Below are 14703 nucleotides of genomic sequence, written 5' to 3'. Positions count from 1 at the left end.
TCATATACTATTAGCACAAATACTATGAACTACTTTTACTGTGTGCTTTTGAAGTAATCATATTCCAGATTCCCTCCCAAGCTTCAAAAGTGTTTGTATTTATCTAAAATAGGCTTTAAAACTAAATTCCATTATGAAGAAAATTATGATTTCCTAAAAGTTCCACATGAATTTGGTATATTTGGTATTAGTACTTAATATATTATTAGCACAAATACTATGAACTACTTTTATTGTGTACTTTTAGAGTAATCATACTCAAAAATCCATTCTACACTGCACTTCTGTTGTTGTATTCAGTGGTTGTAACATAAAATGTAAAAAAAAAAAAGATTAAAACTTTTAAAAGTTTATAAGCTCTGTTATTTTTTGCGGCTCCAGACTATTTTTTTTGTGGTGGAAGAGGGGGCAAAATGACTCTGACTGATACTAAAGGTTGCAGACCCCTGGTCTAAACCTTTAGTGGATCAGTTTTCCATCTGGAACAGAACCAACTGGTGCAGCTTCTACTGAATGGACGTCACATCAGACTTTACAAATCAACACAAATCAACATTTTTCCATAAACTTCCCCATTATGTGATGACTGATAATTCGACTAATATTACATCTGCTCATATTTACAACATCAGTATTTTCTACGTTATTGAACTAAGTCACGCCTCAGGCTTTAAGGACAAATGTATCCATTTTCTCAGATGGTGGACATCTGTCTATTGAACTGGATCATCCAACATTTTCAGCCTGTTTACACGACCATAAAAAAACAATAACTGTTAATAATCAGATAAATGGAATAATCAGATATGATGCGTTTACATGCACTTCAGAAATCATGGAAAAAATGTGTTTCCATGTTTCAGTCCATTATTGGATTTCTTTGGGGGTTTGTACATACGTAGTGACGATAGAATCCAACTTCCTGTTCTGGTCTTCAGCTCATGTTTGACTAAATCACTTGTGTTTTGTCTCAGTTCTCTTTTCTTGCACATGCTCAGATGGAACAGAATGAACTCAATCAGATGAACAGGTTTCCGTGCATGAGCTCAGCCTCAGTCTGAGTCGGTTCATGATCTCCACTTTTATCGTCGTCTCCAAATCCACGTCCGTGTATTTGGAACTGAACCAATCAGGTTCCAGTATGATCCGAAAGCCATTCCAGTCACATGACTGAGCCTGGTCAGTCCACGCTTCTTCTGTAGGAAACAGGAAGGAACAGTGGATTTGAACTCAACTCCTCCAAAGTAGAAAAACGGCTCCACTTTGTTGGACTTCCTCCAAAGCACAGACACCATCAGTCTGGTTGTGTGCTCCTCAGTTAATGACAGCTGTGTGAACATCACAGATGGGTCTACAAACACACTATTGGCTGGTTGACACTCACACACACTGGACTATTAGAATCCTCACAAAAAAGTCTGAATGGAACCAAATCTGGATTGTGAGTTCAGGAAGAAAAATAAAAGTTGATCTGTTTTTGTGTCGTGTGATTTAGAGACAGATACGAAAAGTCTGATCTGATCGACTGGATCAAAGTCAACGATGAGTTTAATGGAGTTTAGGAAAGTGGGCAGTGGATCCAGTACAAAGACCAAGTCCAGCGTACAGAGGTTTAGTGAATGTGGTCTGGACTCTGTGGATCAGAGTCATGGTTTCAGAGACGCTGTAGAAGGACAGAATACCTGCTGTGTGATCCAGGTAGACTCCGATTCTGGAGGAAAGTGGACCTGGGACAGAAGACTTAACACTGTTATGATAAAATTCAGTAGAGTTATTGTAAGAATATAAAACCCAAGATTTGTCATTGCGTCCAAAAAAACATTCATCAGAGTGTCCTTTTCTCTTCATATGCTTATATGCGACTGCGACCCCAACACCCCCCCCCCTCCACTCCACCTCCCAGTAACATCGACCAGTCAGACTCTCTCTGCTCAGGACCTGACGCCAGTAACTGAATCTGTCTGGATGATCAGGATAGTTCTGTTTTTGACTCATATGTGTTCCTCTTCTATTCTCCTCAGACAGTGACAGATGTTCATTCACTGTGTTTGGATCCAGTGTGATTTGACGTGAATATCGTAAGAATCCTGCTCTGGTCTGTGGTTCTGGTTCTAGTAGAACCTGTGTTTGACTGATGCTCAGTGAGATGTTGGTCCATTCTTCTGTCAGACTGAGCTGGAGTTTCTCTCTGAGCTCTGACACAGCTGTGGTCACATCCTCAAAGTAACTCTGAGGACGGACATGGACGTGGGATGAGTCTGGATCTTCTCTGAGTGTGGACACTGATGGATACTGGAGTAAAAACTGGTTGTGGTCGTGTGTTTGTGCCAGTTTGTCCATCTCAGCGTCTTTCCTCCTCAGCTCAGTCATCTCCTGCTCCAGCTTCCGCTCCAGCTCTTTGACTCGACTCACTTCAGTTTCCTCCTTGGATCTGATCTGCCGCTCCACATCGCTCCTTCTTTCCTCCAGGAGTCGGATCAGCTCGCTCAGGATCTTGCGGTTCTTCTCCGCCGCTTCGTCAGCGCAGCGACTGATGTTCTCCGCCTCCTGTTGAAGCGCCTTCACATCGTTCTGTTTGTCTTTGATTCTCTGCTGGATTTTCTGTCGACTCAGCTCCAGCTCCTTCTGCCTCTCAGTCCTTTCTGCTGCAGATGACACTGTGTCGTGGCCTTTATGTTCTTCCACAGAGCACAGATAACAGATACACTGATGATCAGTGCGGCAGAACATCTTCATCACCTCATCGTGACGAGAGCAGACGTTCTCCTGGAGCTTCTCCGACGGATCCACCAGCTTGTGTTTCTTTAACGGAGCCACATTATAATGATGTTGAAGATGTTTGTCACAGTAAGAAGCCAAACACATCAGACAGGACTTGACAGCTTTCAGTTTCCTCCCAGTGCACACATCACAGACCACATCTTCAGCTCCAGCGTAGCAGTGATCAGCTGCAGCAGCTCCAAGTCCAGTCTTCTTCAGCTGTTCCACTAAAACTGCCAACATGGTGTTTTTGACCAGGACAGGCCTGGGTATGAAGGTGTGTCTGCACTGAGGGCAGCTGTGGAGGTTCTTCCCGTCCTCTCCATCCCAGTGGGTTTGAATACAGCTCATACAGTAGCTGTGTCCACAGGGAATAGTCACCGGATCCTTCAGTAGATCCAAACAGATGGAACAGGAAAATGTTTCCTGATCCAGATGAACTCCTTTCTGCTCCATTTCTGCTTCGTGTCTCAGCGACTGGTTGAGTTTCACTTTGAGTGAAAGCACTTTGAGCTGTGATCTGTTCAACATGGGCGGTGTTTCCTGTCTGCCGTCTGGATCCGCCTCCTGTTGGCTCCGCCCACCTGTAAACTGTCAGATCTACAGGAGTGGAGGTCATGTGAGGACAGAGTGGAGCTGCTGCGTTTGTTCCGACACACAAGACAAACCAGTTTTTCTCAGTCCCACAGACCAGCTGGGTCCTAAATCCAGTCAGGGTTTGGACTGTTGGACTCATCAGCTGATGTGGATCGTGGTTTGAAGATACTGTCCCCTCATTATTTTCACCAACCTCAGATTCAAAATGACATTTTAGATGAATCAAGTTGACTCTGGCCTGTTCAAATGGACATGAACTACATTTCTGAGCCTTGTAAAGGTCAGTGACCGCTGTAGAAAGAACACTATGGATCAATAATGAACCCTGTGGAGGGTGTGTTTAAAGCTCCTTTTTCATGACAATATTCAGATCATGTTCAGACGAAGGCATGAAAAGAGGAGCTGGTGGTGAAAGGAAGTAGGAAATGAAGTGAAAACAAAGCAGATCAACTCTGCTTCAGTCTGACTAAACAGTCCAGTTTCAGTGTGTGTAGGTGAACGTTCAGCTGAAAAGTTCAAACTGTTGTAGAAACTTACACACATTCATGGAAGTTCACATTTACACAATAAAAGCCCCTTTAAGACGTGAATGGTTTCCATCCACTCAAACACTAGAGGACTTTTATTTTGGAACAGTTGTGGAAGTGTTTCAGTTCTGTTAACGTCACCTACAATAGTGGAATCAAATCAGGTTTGGTTCGAAATACGACCATTTGTATTTGTTAAACAGAGGAAATGATGATGTTCTGACGGTCTATCTATCTATCTATCTATCTATCTATCTATGGCCTGTTCAAATGTACATGAACTTCATTTATGAGCCTTTTAAATGTTCATGATCACAGTAGAAATAACACTACAGATCAATGTCCATATACAGTACATGGTTGAAACGTAATATTTTAACAACAAAAATACAGCACCCCCCCACCCATCTAGTCTGTAAAATGCTTTGATCCACTCCACCCTCCTCCCTTTCCCTGACTGGGACTCTGGGCTCCACCTGTACAGAGCAGTGTGCAGGCGCTGCCTTCTCCAGTTGGTTCAGTAGTGGAGGAAGTACCTGGGTTCAACCAGGACATTTGTTTACTTCCACCACTGAATACCAACACATTAGGATCAACACCAGTCCATATTTGACTGCAGTGAAACGTAGATCCCTGTTTGTGCTGTTAGGTGGGAGTTAGCTGATGTTTTTTCTGTCTAGGAAATGTTCCATGTGGTTCAGTCCACCTCTGTCCTCTGTTTGAACTGGACTGAGAGAAGCTGCTGTTGAGTCTGTGCATGAGTTCAGATTAAAGACAAGGAGAGACCCACTGTGTGTGTGTGTGTGTGTGTGTGTGTGTGTGTGTGCGCACACACACAGACATACGATTTTTTTTTTTTTTTAAAAGCCAGATTCAGGTAAAAGTGTTATTAGATATAAAACACACTGTTTGGTTATTTGACTTTTGGTTAAAACACAAACAGAGAGAGTGGAGCAGAGACACAGAACATATCCACTGGTCTACAGTTCATTAGAAATAATCTGACTCAGATTAAATGTGTTAAATGTTACATATTTTAATCAGATTAATCTGAAAACTAATGACCAAAGTGCTGGTTTGCTGATGTTTTGACTGTATATGATACAGTGTTCTTCCACATGTATGTTGGTTTGTGTCCATTTATAAACAGCTGTCTAAATGTTCCACTGATAGAACCTGTCCAGTGAATGTATTGTCATGTACAGACAGTGTTTGAAGTCGATCTGACACTAATATTCCTCTGCAGTTAAACCCATTCTCTCGTACATGTATACGCTGAGGAGTTGCTGTATCAAAATGGAGGATTGTCTTCCACCAGAAATTAGAGTTAGGGTTTATTTTTCTTAAGATTCCAATCCATTCCTCTTTTACTGTGGATCTGCATTTAAATAACTATGATCAGATTTGATGGTTTAGTCAGAGTTTCTCAGACCCAAAACATTTTATACTTTTCTGTCATAAATGTGAGAACGATGATCCGAAATTGCATTAAAATGTACAAAACAGTGAAGTTTCTCTTGCCTGTCCAGGCAGCACTCTGGGTGTTCAGCCCCTGAACCTCTGATCCTAGAATCGCCCTTGGGTTAATATATAAAATACTAGAAAAGCACTTGGAGAGCACAGCCCTCTGCCAAGGTGAATAAGCCCCCCCCCACATCACCACCAAAATTTAATAATTTATTCCTTGTGACAGTATCAACATTTCCTGAAAATTTCATCAAAATCTGTCCATAACTTTTTGAGTTATCTTGCTAACTAACCAACAAACAAACAAACAAACAAACAAACAAACAAACAAACCTCGATGACAACATAACCTCTGCTAAGGTCATAGCCCCCTCATTTTTGGATTGTGATCTGATTGCAACTCTTTAGTATTTAGTTGTTTAACAGACTTTATTCGACACTAGAACTGTTCTGCATAAAATGCACTTTTGTTCAAGGGAAAAAAAAGTATTTTATTGCTGCTGCAATATTTGTTGAATATTAAGTTGAATATTTGTTTAACAAACTCTGTTATTCATTCTAACTGTTGAGCACCAAATGTTCTTATTAAAGGAATGAAATTGTATTTTATTGCTGCAATAAATATAAGAGCCATTGTTTTGTTGTTTATTTTTGCAGTTCATAATCTAATAATCTACTTGTTACAGTAGTCCATGACTTGTCGACTATTGTAATAGTCATTATTTGCGGCCCTTGTTCTTAATACTGAACGTATTCCATCTTTTCTTGCATCATAATAAAGGGATTGAGGGATAAATATGTACAGTATGGTTGATTACAACGCTGCAAAAACAATCAAACTAAAGTGGAACAGAGTTTTTAAAGGGACAGCACTACGTAGACCAGGGCTCTCAAACTCATGTTCTTCCAGGTTCCACATTCAGCCTGGTTTGATCTGCAGTGGGCCGGACCAGTCAAATAATAACAGAATAACTGATAAATTATGACAACTCCAAATTTTTGTATTTGTTTTAGTGCAAAAACCCCCATTATACACTGAACAAAAATATAAACGCACCACTTTTGTTTTTGCTCCCATTTTTCATGAGCTGAACTCAAAGATCTAAAACTTTTTCTGTGTACACACAAGGTTTATTTCTCTCAAATATTGTTCACAAATCTGTCTAAATTTGTGTTAGTGAACACTTCTTCTTTGCTGAGATAATCCATCCACCTCACAGGTGTGGCAGATCAAGATGCTGATTAGACAGCAGGATTTTTGCACAGGTGTGCCTTAGGCTGGCCACAATAAAAGGCCACTCCAAAATGTGCAGTTTTATCACACAGCACAATACCACAGATGTCACAAGTTTTGAGGGAATATGAAATCAGCATGCTGACTTCAGGAATCTCCAGCAGAGCTTTTGCCTGTGAATTGAATGTTCATTTCTCTACCATAAGCCATCTCCAAAGCTGTTTCAGAGAATTCATGAAGAAGACTGTGCGAGGAAAATGGTGGTCACACCAAATACTGACTGGTTTTCTGACCCCCCTGGACCACCCAATACAGTAAAAGTGCACATTTTAGAGTGGCCTTTTATTGTGGCCAGCCTAAGTCACACCTGTGCAATAATCCTGCTGTCTAATCAGCATCTTGATCTGCCACACCTGTGAAGTGGATGGATTATCTCAGCAAAGGACAAAGGAGAAGTGCTCACTAACACAGATTTAGACAAATTTATGAACAATATTTGAGAGAAAAGGCCTTTTGTGTACGTAGAAAAAGTTTTAGATCTTTGAGTTCAGCTCATGAAAAATGGGAGCAAAAACAAAAGTGGTGCGTTTATATTTTTGTTCAGTGTAGTATGAAAATACTTACTTAAAGATGTGACTAACACCCAATAATAATAAATTTCTTCAGAAAAAAAAGTGCAAATTTAACAATATTCTGCCTCAACTTCTCATTTGTCCATGTGCATTCTGGATCAGATCTACAAAGACACTAAACACTGAGGAACAGGAAGAAAATTGTTCAAATTGTGCTTCATTTTCTGTAGACATTTCCGGTTGTTCATATTTGTTCAGGTTATTCACATTTAACTGTTACGGGATAGTTTGGAAATGTAAATATTTTCATAATTTCATGTTATTTTTTGCATTAAAACAAAGACAAAAATTTGAAGTTGTCATTATTTATAGACATGATGTAATTTTTTTTTTTTTTTTTTACATCAAACCAAGAAGAAAATATGGAGTCATTATTTTTTGCAGGTTATTATTATTTTACTTGAGCTCATATTGAACCTGAACTAAAATGAGTTCAACAGCCTTGACTGTGGAATCTTAGCTCTTTGTAAATTCATCCCTCAGGCCACATGTTAGAGTCCTCTGTTTCAGAGGGACAGCACTACGCAGACACTTGGATTTTCAGGGACACTCGCTCTGATTTGTCGTCCCTCGTTCTGATGCATCGCCACCCGTCCGTCTGATGGGACACACCTACCAGAGACATGTTGCTGCTCTTCAGGTACGACTCCACCCTCCTCCTGCGCTCCTCCTTCTCTCCATCCAGCTCGGATCCTCTCAGGCCGTCGTGCCAGATGACGGGACGGCCCAGCTCGTCCACGTCCACGCCCCCTGGAGGACCCCACTTCCCACCCAGAGTGGACTGGCTGCCTTTGTATATGGGACGCTCCTGCAGGCACAGACAGGACACTCAGACCGTCACAACACCACCTCCACCACAGGTCGTCTGTCAGACAAATGGGAGACTGGTCCAGCTGTCAATCATTCTGTTGTTCCAGTAGAGGACGAAGCGTGCATGTGGTGACCGACATCAGCTGGTACTAAGCAAGGTTCTAATAGTTTGGGATTGTTCATTCTAGTTTAGTTTTATTGTTGGATTATAAAGCAATGAGAATTTTATATTGTTCACTTATTCTGCTGTATTTGAGTTCTTGTATTAAAGTATGGGGCAACACATATATGAGGAACACACAACCATTGTTTCTATTACAGAAAAGAGCAATAAGAATCATGTATAATGTTAACCCTTTCATGCACGAATTATGAGAACCTTAATCAAACTTTTTTCCTGAGTGTTTTTATTCCTCTTTAGGCATGAAAAAAATAATGCGATTGAAAAATTTCTTCTGAAAAATGAATAAAAATAAATAAATAAAATAAAAATAACTTTAAAAATAAAAAAATTAAAGAAAAAAACATAAAAAAAATAATAATGAAAAAAAAATTCTTATTCTTATGAACCAATTTTTTTATGAAGTTGCAAAAATGTCCACTCAGCTGGACACCACACATTTTCTGACACACAGAAACATGTATTTACTGATAAACTGTGTGAAAACTTTGGTGAGGGCTTGTGATTCTGGGGGTTTCTGCTCAGAAAAGATCTACATAATGTTACCAATTCATGTCAGAAAAGATATGTAGTGTCTTAAAACTTTAATAAAGATATGTGTAAAAAAAAAAAACAAAAAAAAAACAAGACTGAAACAGGGTTGATTAAGTTTTAAGAGTTGGCTGAATTAAGGACATCGCTGATTGTGTTTAGAGCAAGAAACAGACTTTTGCTGCAAACTTGCAGAGATTGTTTGTTTTAGTATCCCAGGATGAAGAACATGGAAGGAGGTTTAATTTTAAACAGCACAGGGTGCGGACTAACCTGAAGAAAATGAGTATTCCTGTTGTGGGTGTCAGGATGTGGAATTATTTGGCTATAGAAGAGAAGAGCTGAACAAATATTTTTCAGTTTAAGAGGTTGTATAGGGAAAGAATAGAGAAGCTTCATAAAAGCATGGAATGACATAATTCACTTTATGGATGTTGGATTTATTTTATTTGCATTGAGTGTCAGGTAAACTGTTTACTGTAATAACTGTAATGGCAACGTATCTGATGGAAGCAGATGTTCCAGGAAAGGGGCAGGGATTAGAAGTTTCCTTCATCCTGCTCCTTTCCAATCATTTAGATTGGAATGAATGAATAAAATGAAATGAAATGAAAAAATATTTAGTTTAGACTTTTTTTTCTCTAATTCAGTTCATTTTAATTCGTTTTTAGAGCAGGTTTGATAGTCTTTATTAGTTTTAATTTTTTTCTAAATGCTTAGTTTTAGTTTAGTTTTAGTATTAATTTTAGTTTTGTCGTCTCTTTTCTCTTCTTCTCTGTCGTCGTATTCAAATAAATCCCAGACAGGACTCTGCTGCTTTCTCCCAACATTAGTCTCCATGTTTCCAGGTAGAGTGGGGACCAGAAGACGACTGGAAACCACAAGTGAACACAAGTGACGGACCAAAAAGTGTCGGATGGTGCCGCTAGATAAAATTGCTAGAGCAAAATAAATCACTTTCGTATCAATCCGACACTGACAAAGACGAAAACAAAGGGAATATTATCCTTAACTTTTATCTGTTTTAGTTAGTTTTGTAAACATACAATACAGTTTCAGTTAGTTATCTTTTTTTTTTTTTTTTTTAATCATAGTTTTTATTTATTTCAGTTAACGAAAATGTTTTTTCAAATCTAGTTTTCATCATTTTGTTAGTTTTCGTTAACGATAATAACCTTGGTACTGAGTCTGCATTTACTCCAGATACTTCAAAATAACTAAACTGACCGTAAACCAATTAACAACCTGGAGAAGTGCAGGGACTTTCACAGTTTCTAAGGCAACAAAAACAATCTGTACTTCTAGTTTTTGTCCAACTCGACACAGAATGATGAATGTTTAAGACAAGACAGACCCAACGTAACCACAGAATTACAGACACATAAGTATTTAAACAGAACTGTGGAGGAAAGAGGACTAACTATTTCCATACATAAAAATGTGTACCAGCACTGTTTCTTTTTTTTTTTTTTTGTTTCTTTGTCAAATCTGAGTCACAGAGTCACCACAACTTTTACAGTGAGACCCATTTTTCACAAATAACAAATTGGACACAACTGACACTAGGCCATGTCTATAAAACACACATTTATGCATGACTTCACATTCTGGACCATTGTGTTGTCGTTTGTGCATGAATAAAGTCGTAAACATGCCACTTAAATGAGATTTAAATCCTTTAAATGAGACAAATTACTTTTATACAGTCTTTTATTGAGTATTCGTGCTGCCTTCACATTAGGGGTGTGAGAAGATATCAGTTCCACAATATATCGCAATATTTCAATTCACAATACTGTATCGATATTAAAAAGTACTGTATTGACATTTTTAGGTATTTATTCAAATGCAGATATTGTGGAGGTTCTTTTTTTTTTCATTATATTTTTTGGGAATCCTGCGAGCTCTTTTATTTATATATTCACAAGGGTATTTTTCTCTGTTATTTGTAAACTAAAAAAGTAATTAATTAAATCTATGTTAAAACCGTATTTATCCAAATCCTGCATTTTGAGTTTTTATCGAGAAAAGTTTTGTGATATAGCATTAGATCCTATTCTGATCAAATACAAATTTGTTTAGTTTTAGTGCATATTTCTGGTGTCATTACATTTTCCAAGAAATAATCGTTTAAAAAAAAGAAACAAAACAACCGAAAAATATTGCCTTGTTAACAGTATCGTGATATATCGCAATACAGGGGTTGGACAAAATAATGGAAACACCTTAAAAAATCAACAAAATATAATTTAATATGGTGTAGGTCCGCCTTTTGCGGCAATTACAGCCTCAATTCTCCGAGGTATTGATTCATACAACTTGTGAATTGTTTCCAAAGGAATTTGAAGCCATTCTTCAGTTAGAATACCCTCCAACTCTTTTAGAGACGATGGCGGTGGAAATCGACATCTTACTTGAATCTCTAAAACTGACCATAAATGCTCAATAATGTTGAGGTCTGGGGACTGTGCCGGCCATACGAGATGCTCAACTTCATTAGAATGTTCCTCATGCCATTCTTTAACAGTTCTAGCTGTATGGATTGGGGCATTATCATCTTGACGTGAAGGTGTTTCCATTATTTTGTCCAACCCCTGTATATCGAATTGTGATCCTAATATTGTGATATGTATTGTATCACCAGATTCTTACCGATACACAGCCTTACTTCACATGCTGTCGGGACGATGATCCTTTCCACTTATCAGTTCAAAATTACGTTTGCATTGTGTTTAAGTGCTTTTGTTGTCATAGCAAAATGAGTTTATGGTGACCTGGTACTGGGTTAAAACAGTTTGGACGTCTCAATCCATCTACTACAGCATTTTTTTTTTGGTCTTTTTTTTTTTTGCCAATTGTGTATGCTATAAATGTGCAAAATCATCAGCTAACAGCAGCAGAATGTTAATAAAAGCATTATTAATCATTCACAATGAACTCCCTCATTGCTCTCCACCATATTAAAAAGGTTAAAGGTTATTTTCTTTATGTTGTCTTCTGTTATTCACAACTTTCCGACACGATTTTCAAACAAATTTTCTCTTCCGTACTGCCGAACTTCTGTCTGTCAGTATTCTCTGAAATACGGTGGACCAAATCTGTGGAATAATCTACGACCTGAACTGCAATCAACATCTACTTTATCACTGTTTAAAAAGCATCTGAAAAGGACTTTAATTTATGTAAAAATGTAAGGCTGTGTATTACTTGATTTGTATTTGATGATTTGTAATGTGGATTACATTTTTATTGTTTTTACTTTAGTTTATTATTTCAGTTATATTGTATTTTTTAATTCTTTTTTTTTGTGTATTGTTCTTTTCGGGGGAGGTGTTCATATAAGCCTTCTTTTTGGCTTCTAACCTCTCCTGCACAATTTTGTTACTTGTTTGCATGTTTGTTTTTTCTATTGCTGTTTTATTTTTTACAAATCAAATCAAATCAAATTTTCATCCCAGTTTTCCAGCAGAAAATACGACATGCGGTGGTGTTCATGTGCAATTTTCAAGATGATAACTAGTATTTATCAGAATTCCCACAGCACATGAATGCAGCTTAAGTCTGCAGTTTGTGGTTATAATCAACTTAATGAAAATATTTAGGGGATGGCTGCAAAAATGTCATCGTACTTTAACTGTATAGCAAATAATTAAAGCTTTTTTCAACAGGTGATTCTGTCGATGAAACATCATCACTAACATCTGGTTTAGCACATCCTTACAACAGTGTTATTTAATAGTAAATGTCTGGTCAGCTTCATTCTGTTGTGGTTTCAGTCGGACATTTTCAGGTTCATTCAGTGTTATTTCCAGTTGGTGTCATTATCCACGAGGATCAACACATCGAACACAGTGTCTTTATTTAGAGTCTACAGAAGACCATTTACACACATGTTTTCACATCTAATGCACTGACACCTACGGAGATTTAACCGTCACAATTTTAGTCCTATTTTTTGTAACTACTAGACTTGACTATTGTAATGCACTTTATGCCAGGCAGAGTGAAAATGCACTTTCCCGACTGCAGCTGGTCCAAAACGCTGCAGCTCGGCTTTTAACAGGGACACGCAAACATATTTAACATAACAACAACAAACATCTTTCACCGGTTTCAGCTTCACTCCGCTGGTTACCAGTGCGTTTTAGAGTTGATTTTAAAATTCTTCTATTGGTTTTTAAATGTTTGAATGGCCTTGCCCCCTCCTACCTGTCTGACCTGATCCACCCCTACGCCCCCCCTCGTGCTCTCAGGTCAGATCAGCTGCAGTTTGTGGTTCCAAAAACTAAAAAGAAGCTTCGTGGGGACCATGTCTTTTCTGTCGTCGCCCCAAAGTTGTGGAACCAGTTCCCAGTTTTAGCTGTTAGACAGGCTCAGTCTGTACCTGTCTTTAAATCACATCTAAAAACACACTTTTTCTCATTAGCTTTTAATCAGTTAGTGACATGTCTGTTTTTGTTTTGGTTTTTTTTATGCTGTTTTTAACAGATTTTAATTTGTCTTTGTTTTCATTATGGTTGTATTTTGTTGTTCTTAGCCCGCTTAACACCCTGTGTTATCACTAGTTTTATTTACTTATTTAATCCCTTGTTTTATGTTTGGTGTACGGCACTTTGGCCTGCTGTAAAGTTCTTAAAGTTCTTTATAAATAAAGTTGGTATGGTATGGTATGGTATGGTATGTATGGTATGGTATGGTATGGTATGGTATGGTATGGTATGGTATGGTATGGTATGGTATGGTATGTATGGTATGGTATGGTATGTATGGTATGGTATGGTATGGTATGGTATGGTATGGTATGGTATGGTATGGTATGGTATGTATGGTATGGTATGGTATGTATGGTATGTATGGTATGGTATGTATGGTATGTATGGTATGTATGGTATGGTATTTTTGGACCCAGTATTTTATAAACAATTCCTTAATTTTGGGATGGCTCAAAATAAGAGTAAACTGTTTTTTGCATTTATCTGAGGTCATCATTAGGTCCATCCTGGGGGGAAATATGTCTACATTTCTGTTTTATTATTGGGTGTAAAAAACTGGTAAAGTGCCAGGTACCAAAATAAACCCAGTTTCATAAAAGCACCCATGTGTAAATATGAGTGTGACCGTTATGAAGAGGTTTAAAACCCAAAACAGCTGGCTGCAGTCCGTCTACTCAGCTGTATGACTGACTGATTACAATGGTCTACAATTTTTTAGAATTTGATTTGCTTCATACATTAAATGTGCTAAATGTTGCGTATTTTAATAAGATTAATTGGAAAATAAATGACAAAAGTGCTGGTTTGCTAATGTTTTCAAGGTATATGATTAAGTGTTATTACACATATATACTGGTTTATGTACATTTATATAATAGTTTTATAAATCTTCCACTAAATAGAACCTGTAAAGTGAATGTATTCTAATGTGCAGACAGTGTTTTGAAGTAGATCTTGTAGCTCTGAGACAAATATTCCTTTTGAGTCAAACCCATTCTCTCGTTAATTCTTGAGTTTCACATTTTGACCCAAATTCTATATCTTGGAAAGTTCAGCCAACCAGCATTTTTGACAAGATTTTTCTTTATCAGTGACTCTCATGTGGTAAAATTTCATTACTTTTATTCTGGAAGCATTTTCCTTGTAGACCAGTGTTATCTGTCGGTCTGTTTCTGTCTGTCTTTTTGGAGGTGTCCTTGAACTCACCAGAGACATTTGACTGTTCTTTATCCTGCTGTCGACTCTGAGTAAGGCGTAGTCTTCAGGCTGAACATGAAAAGGGAAAAAGAGTGAAGGAAAGTTATGAGGACAAAATATGAAAAATTAAGAATCAGACAGAAAGACAGATTAATGTGAGTAGAGTTAAACTGATTCATCGACTCAAATCGATTTAAAAAAAAATGATTCAATTATAATTTTCCTGAATCCAACTTTTGATTCCTTAATTTCTCTGTCACTAAACATTGGTTCC

The 14703-nt window shown here is 37.9% G+C and overlaps 2 protein-coding genes across 3 annotated transcripts in view; both read right to left on the bottom strand.

Annotated features, from left to right (window-relative positions):
- Positions 1-14703, bottom strand: part of nectin4b (nectin cell adhesion molecule 4b) — a 72819-nt gene that overhangs the window by 6816 nt on the left and 51300 nt on the right. For both annotated transcript variants that reach the window (XM_030159497.1, XM_030159498.1), the window contains exons 9-10: positions 14439-14498; positions 7834-8025 (exon numbers count right to left, since the gene is read on the bottom strand). In XM_030159497.1, the coding sequence (XP_030015357.1) occupies positions 7834-8025; positions 14439-14498 (252 nt within the window). The remainder of the gene's footprint in view (positions 1-7833; positions 8026-14438; positions 14499-14703) is intronic.
- LOC115436611 (tripartite motif-containing protein 16-like) lies at positions 358-3260 on the bottom strand. Its single transcript, XM_030159504.1, has one exon. It carries the CDS (start codon positions 3214-3216, stop codon positions 1549-1551), a length of 1668 nt encoding a protein of 555 aa, XP_030015364.1. The 5' UTR covers positions 3217-3260; the 3' UTR covers positions 358-1548.

This window comes from Sphaeramia orbicularis, chromosome 17 (genome assembly GCF_902148855.1).
Source record: "Sphaeramia orbicularis chromosome 17, fSphaOr1.1, whole genome shotgun sequence".
Lineage (NCBI taxonomy): Eukaryota > Metazoa > Chordata > Actinopteri > Kurtiformes > Apogonidae > Sphaeramia > Sphaeramia orbicularis.
Note: the sequence above shows the minus strand (reverse complement) of the source record. Positions and strands in the feature narration are given on the sequence as shown.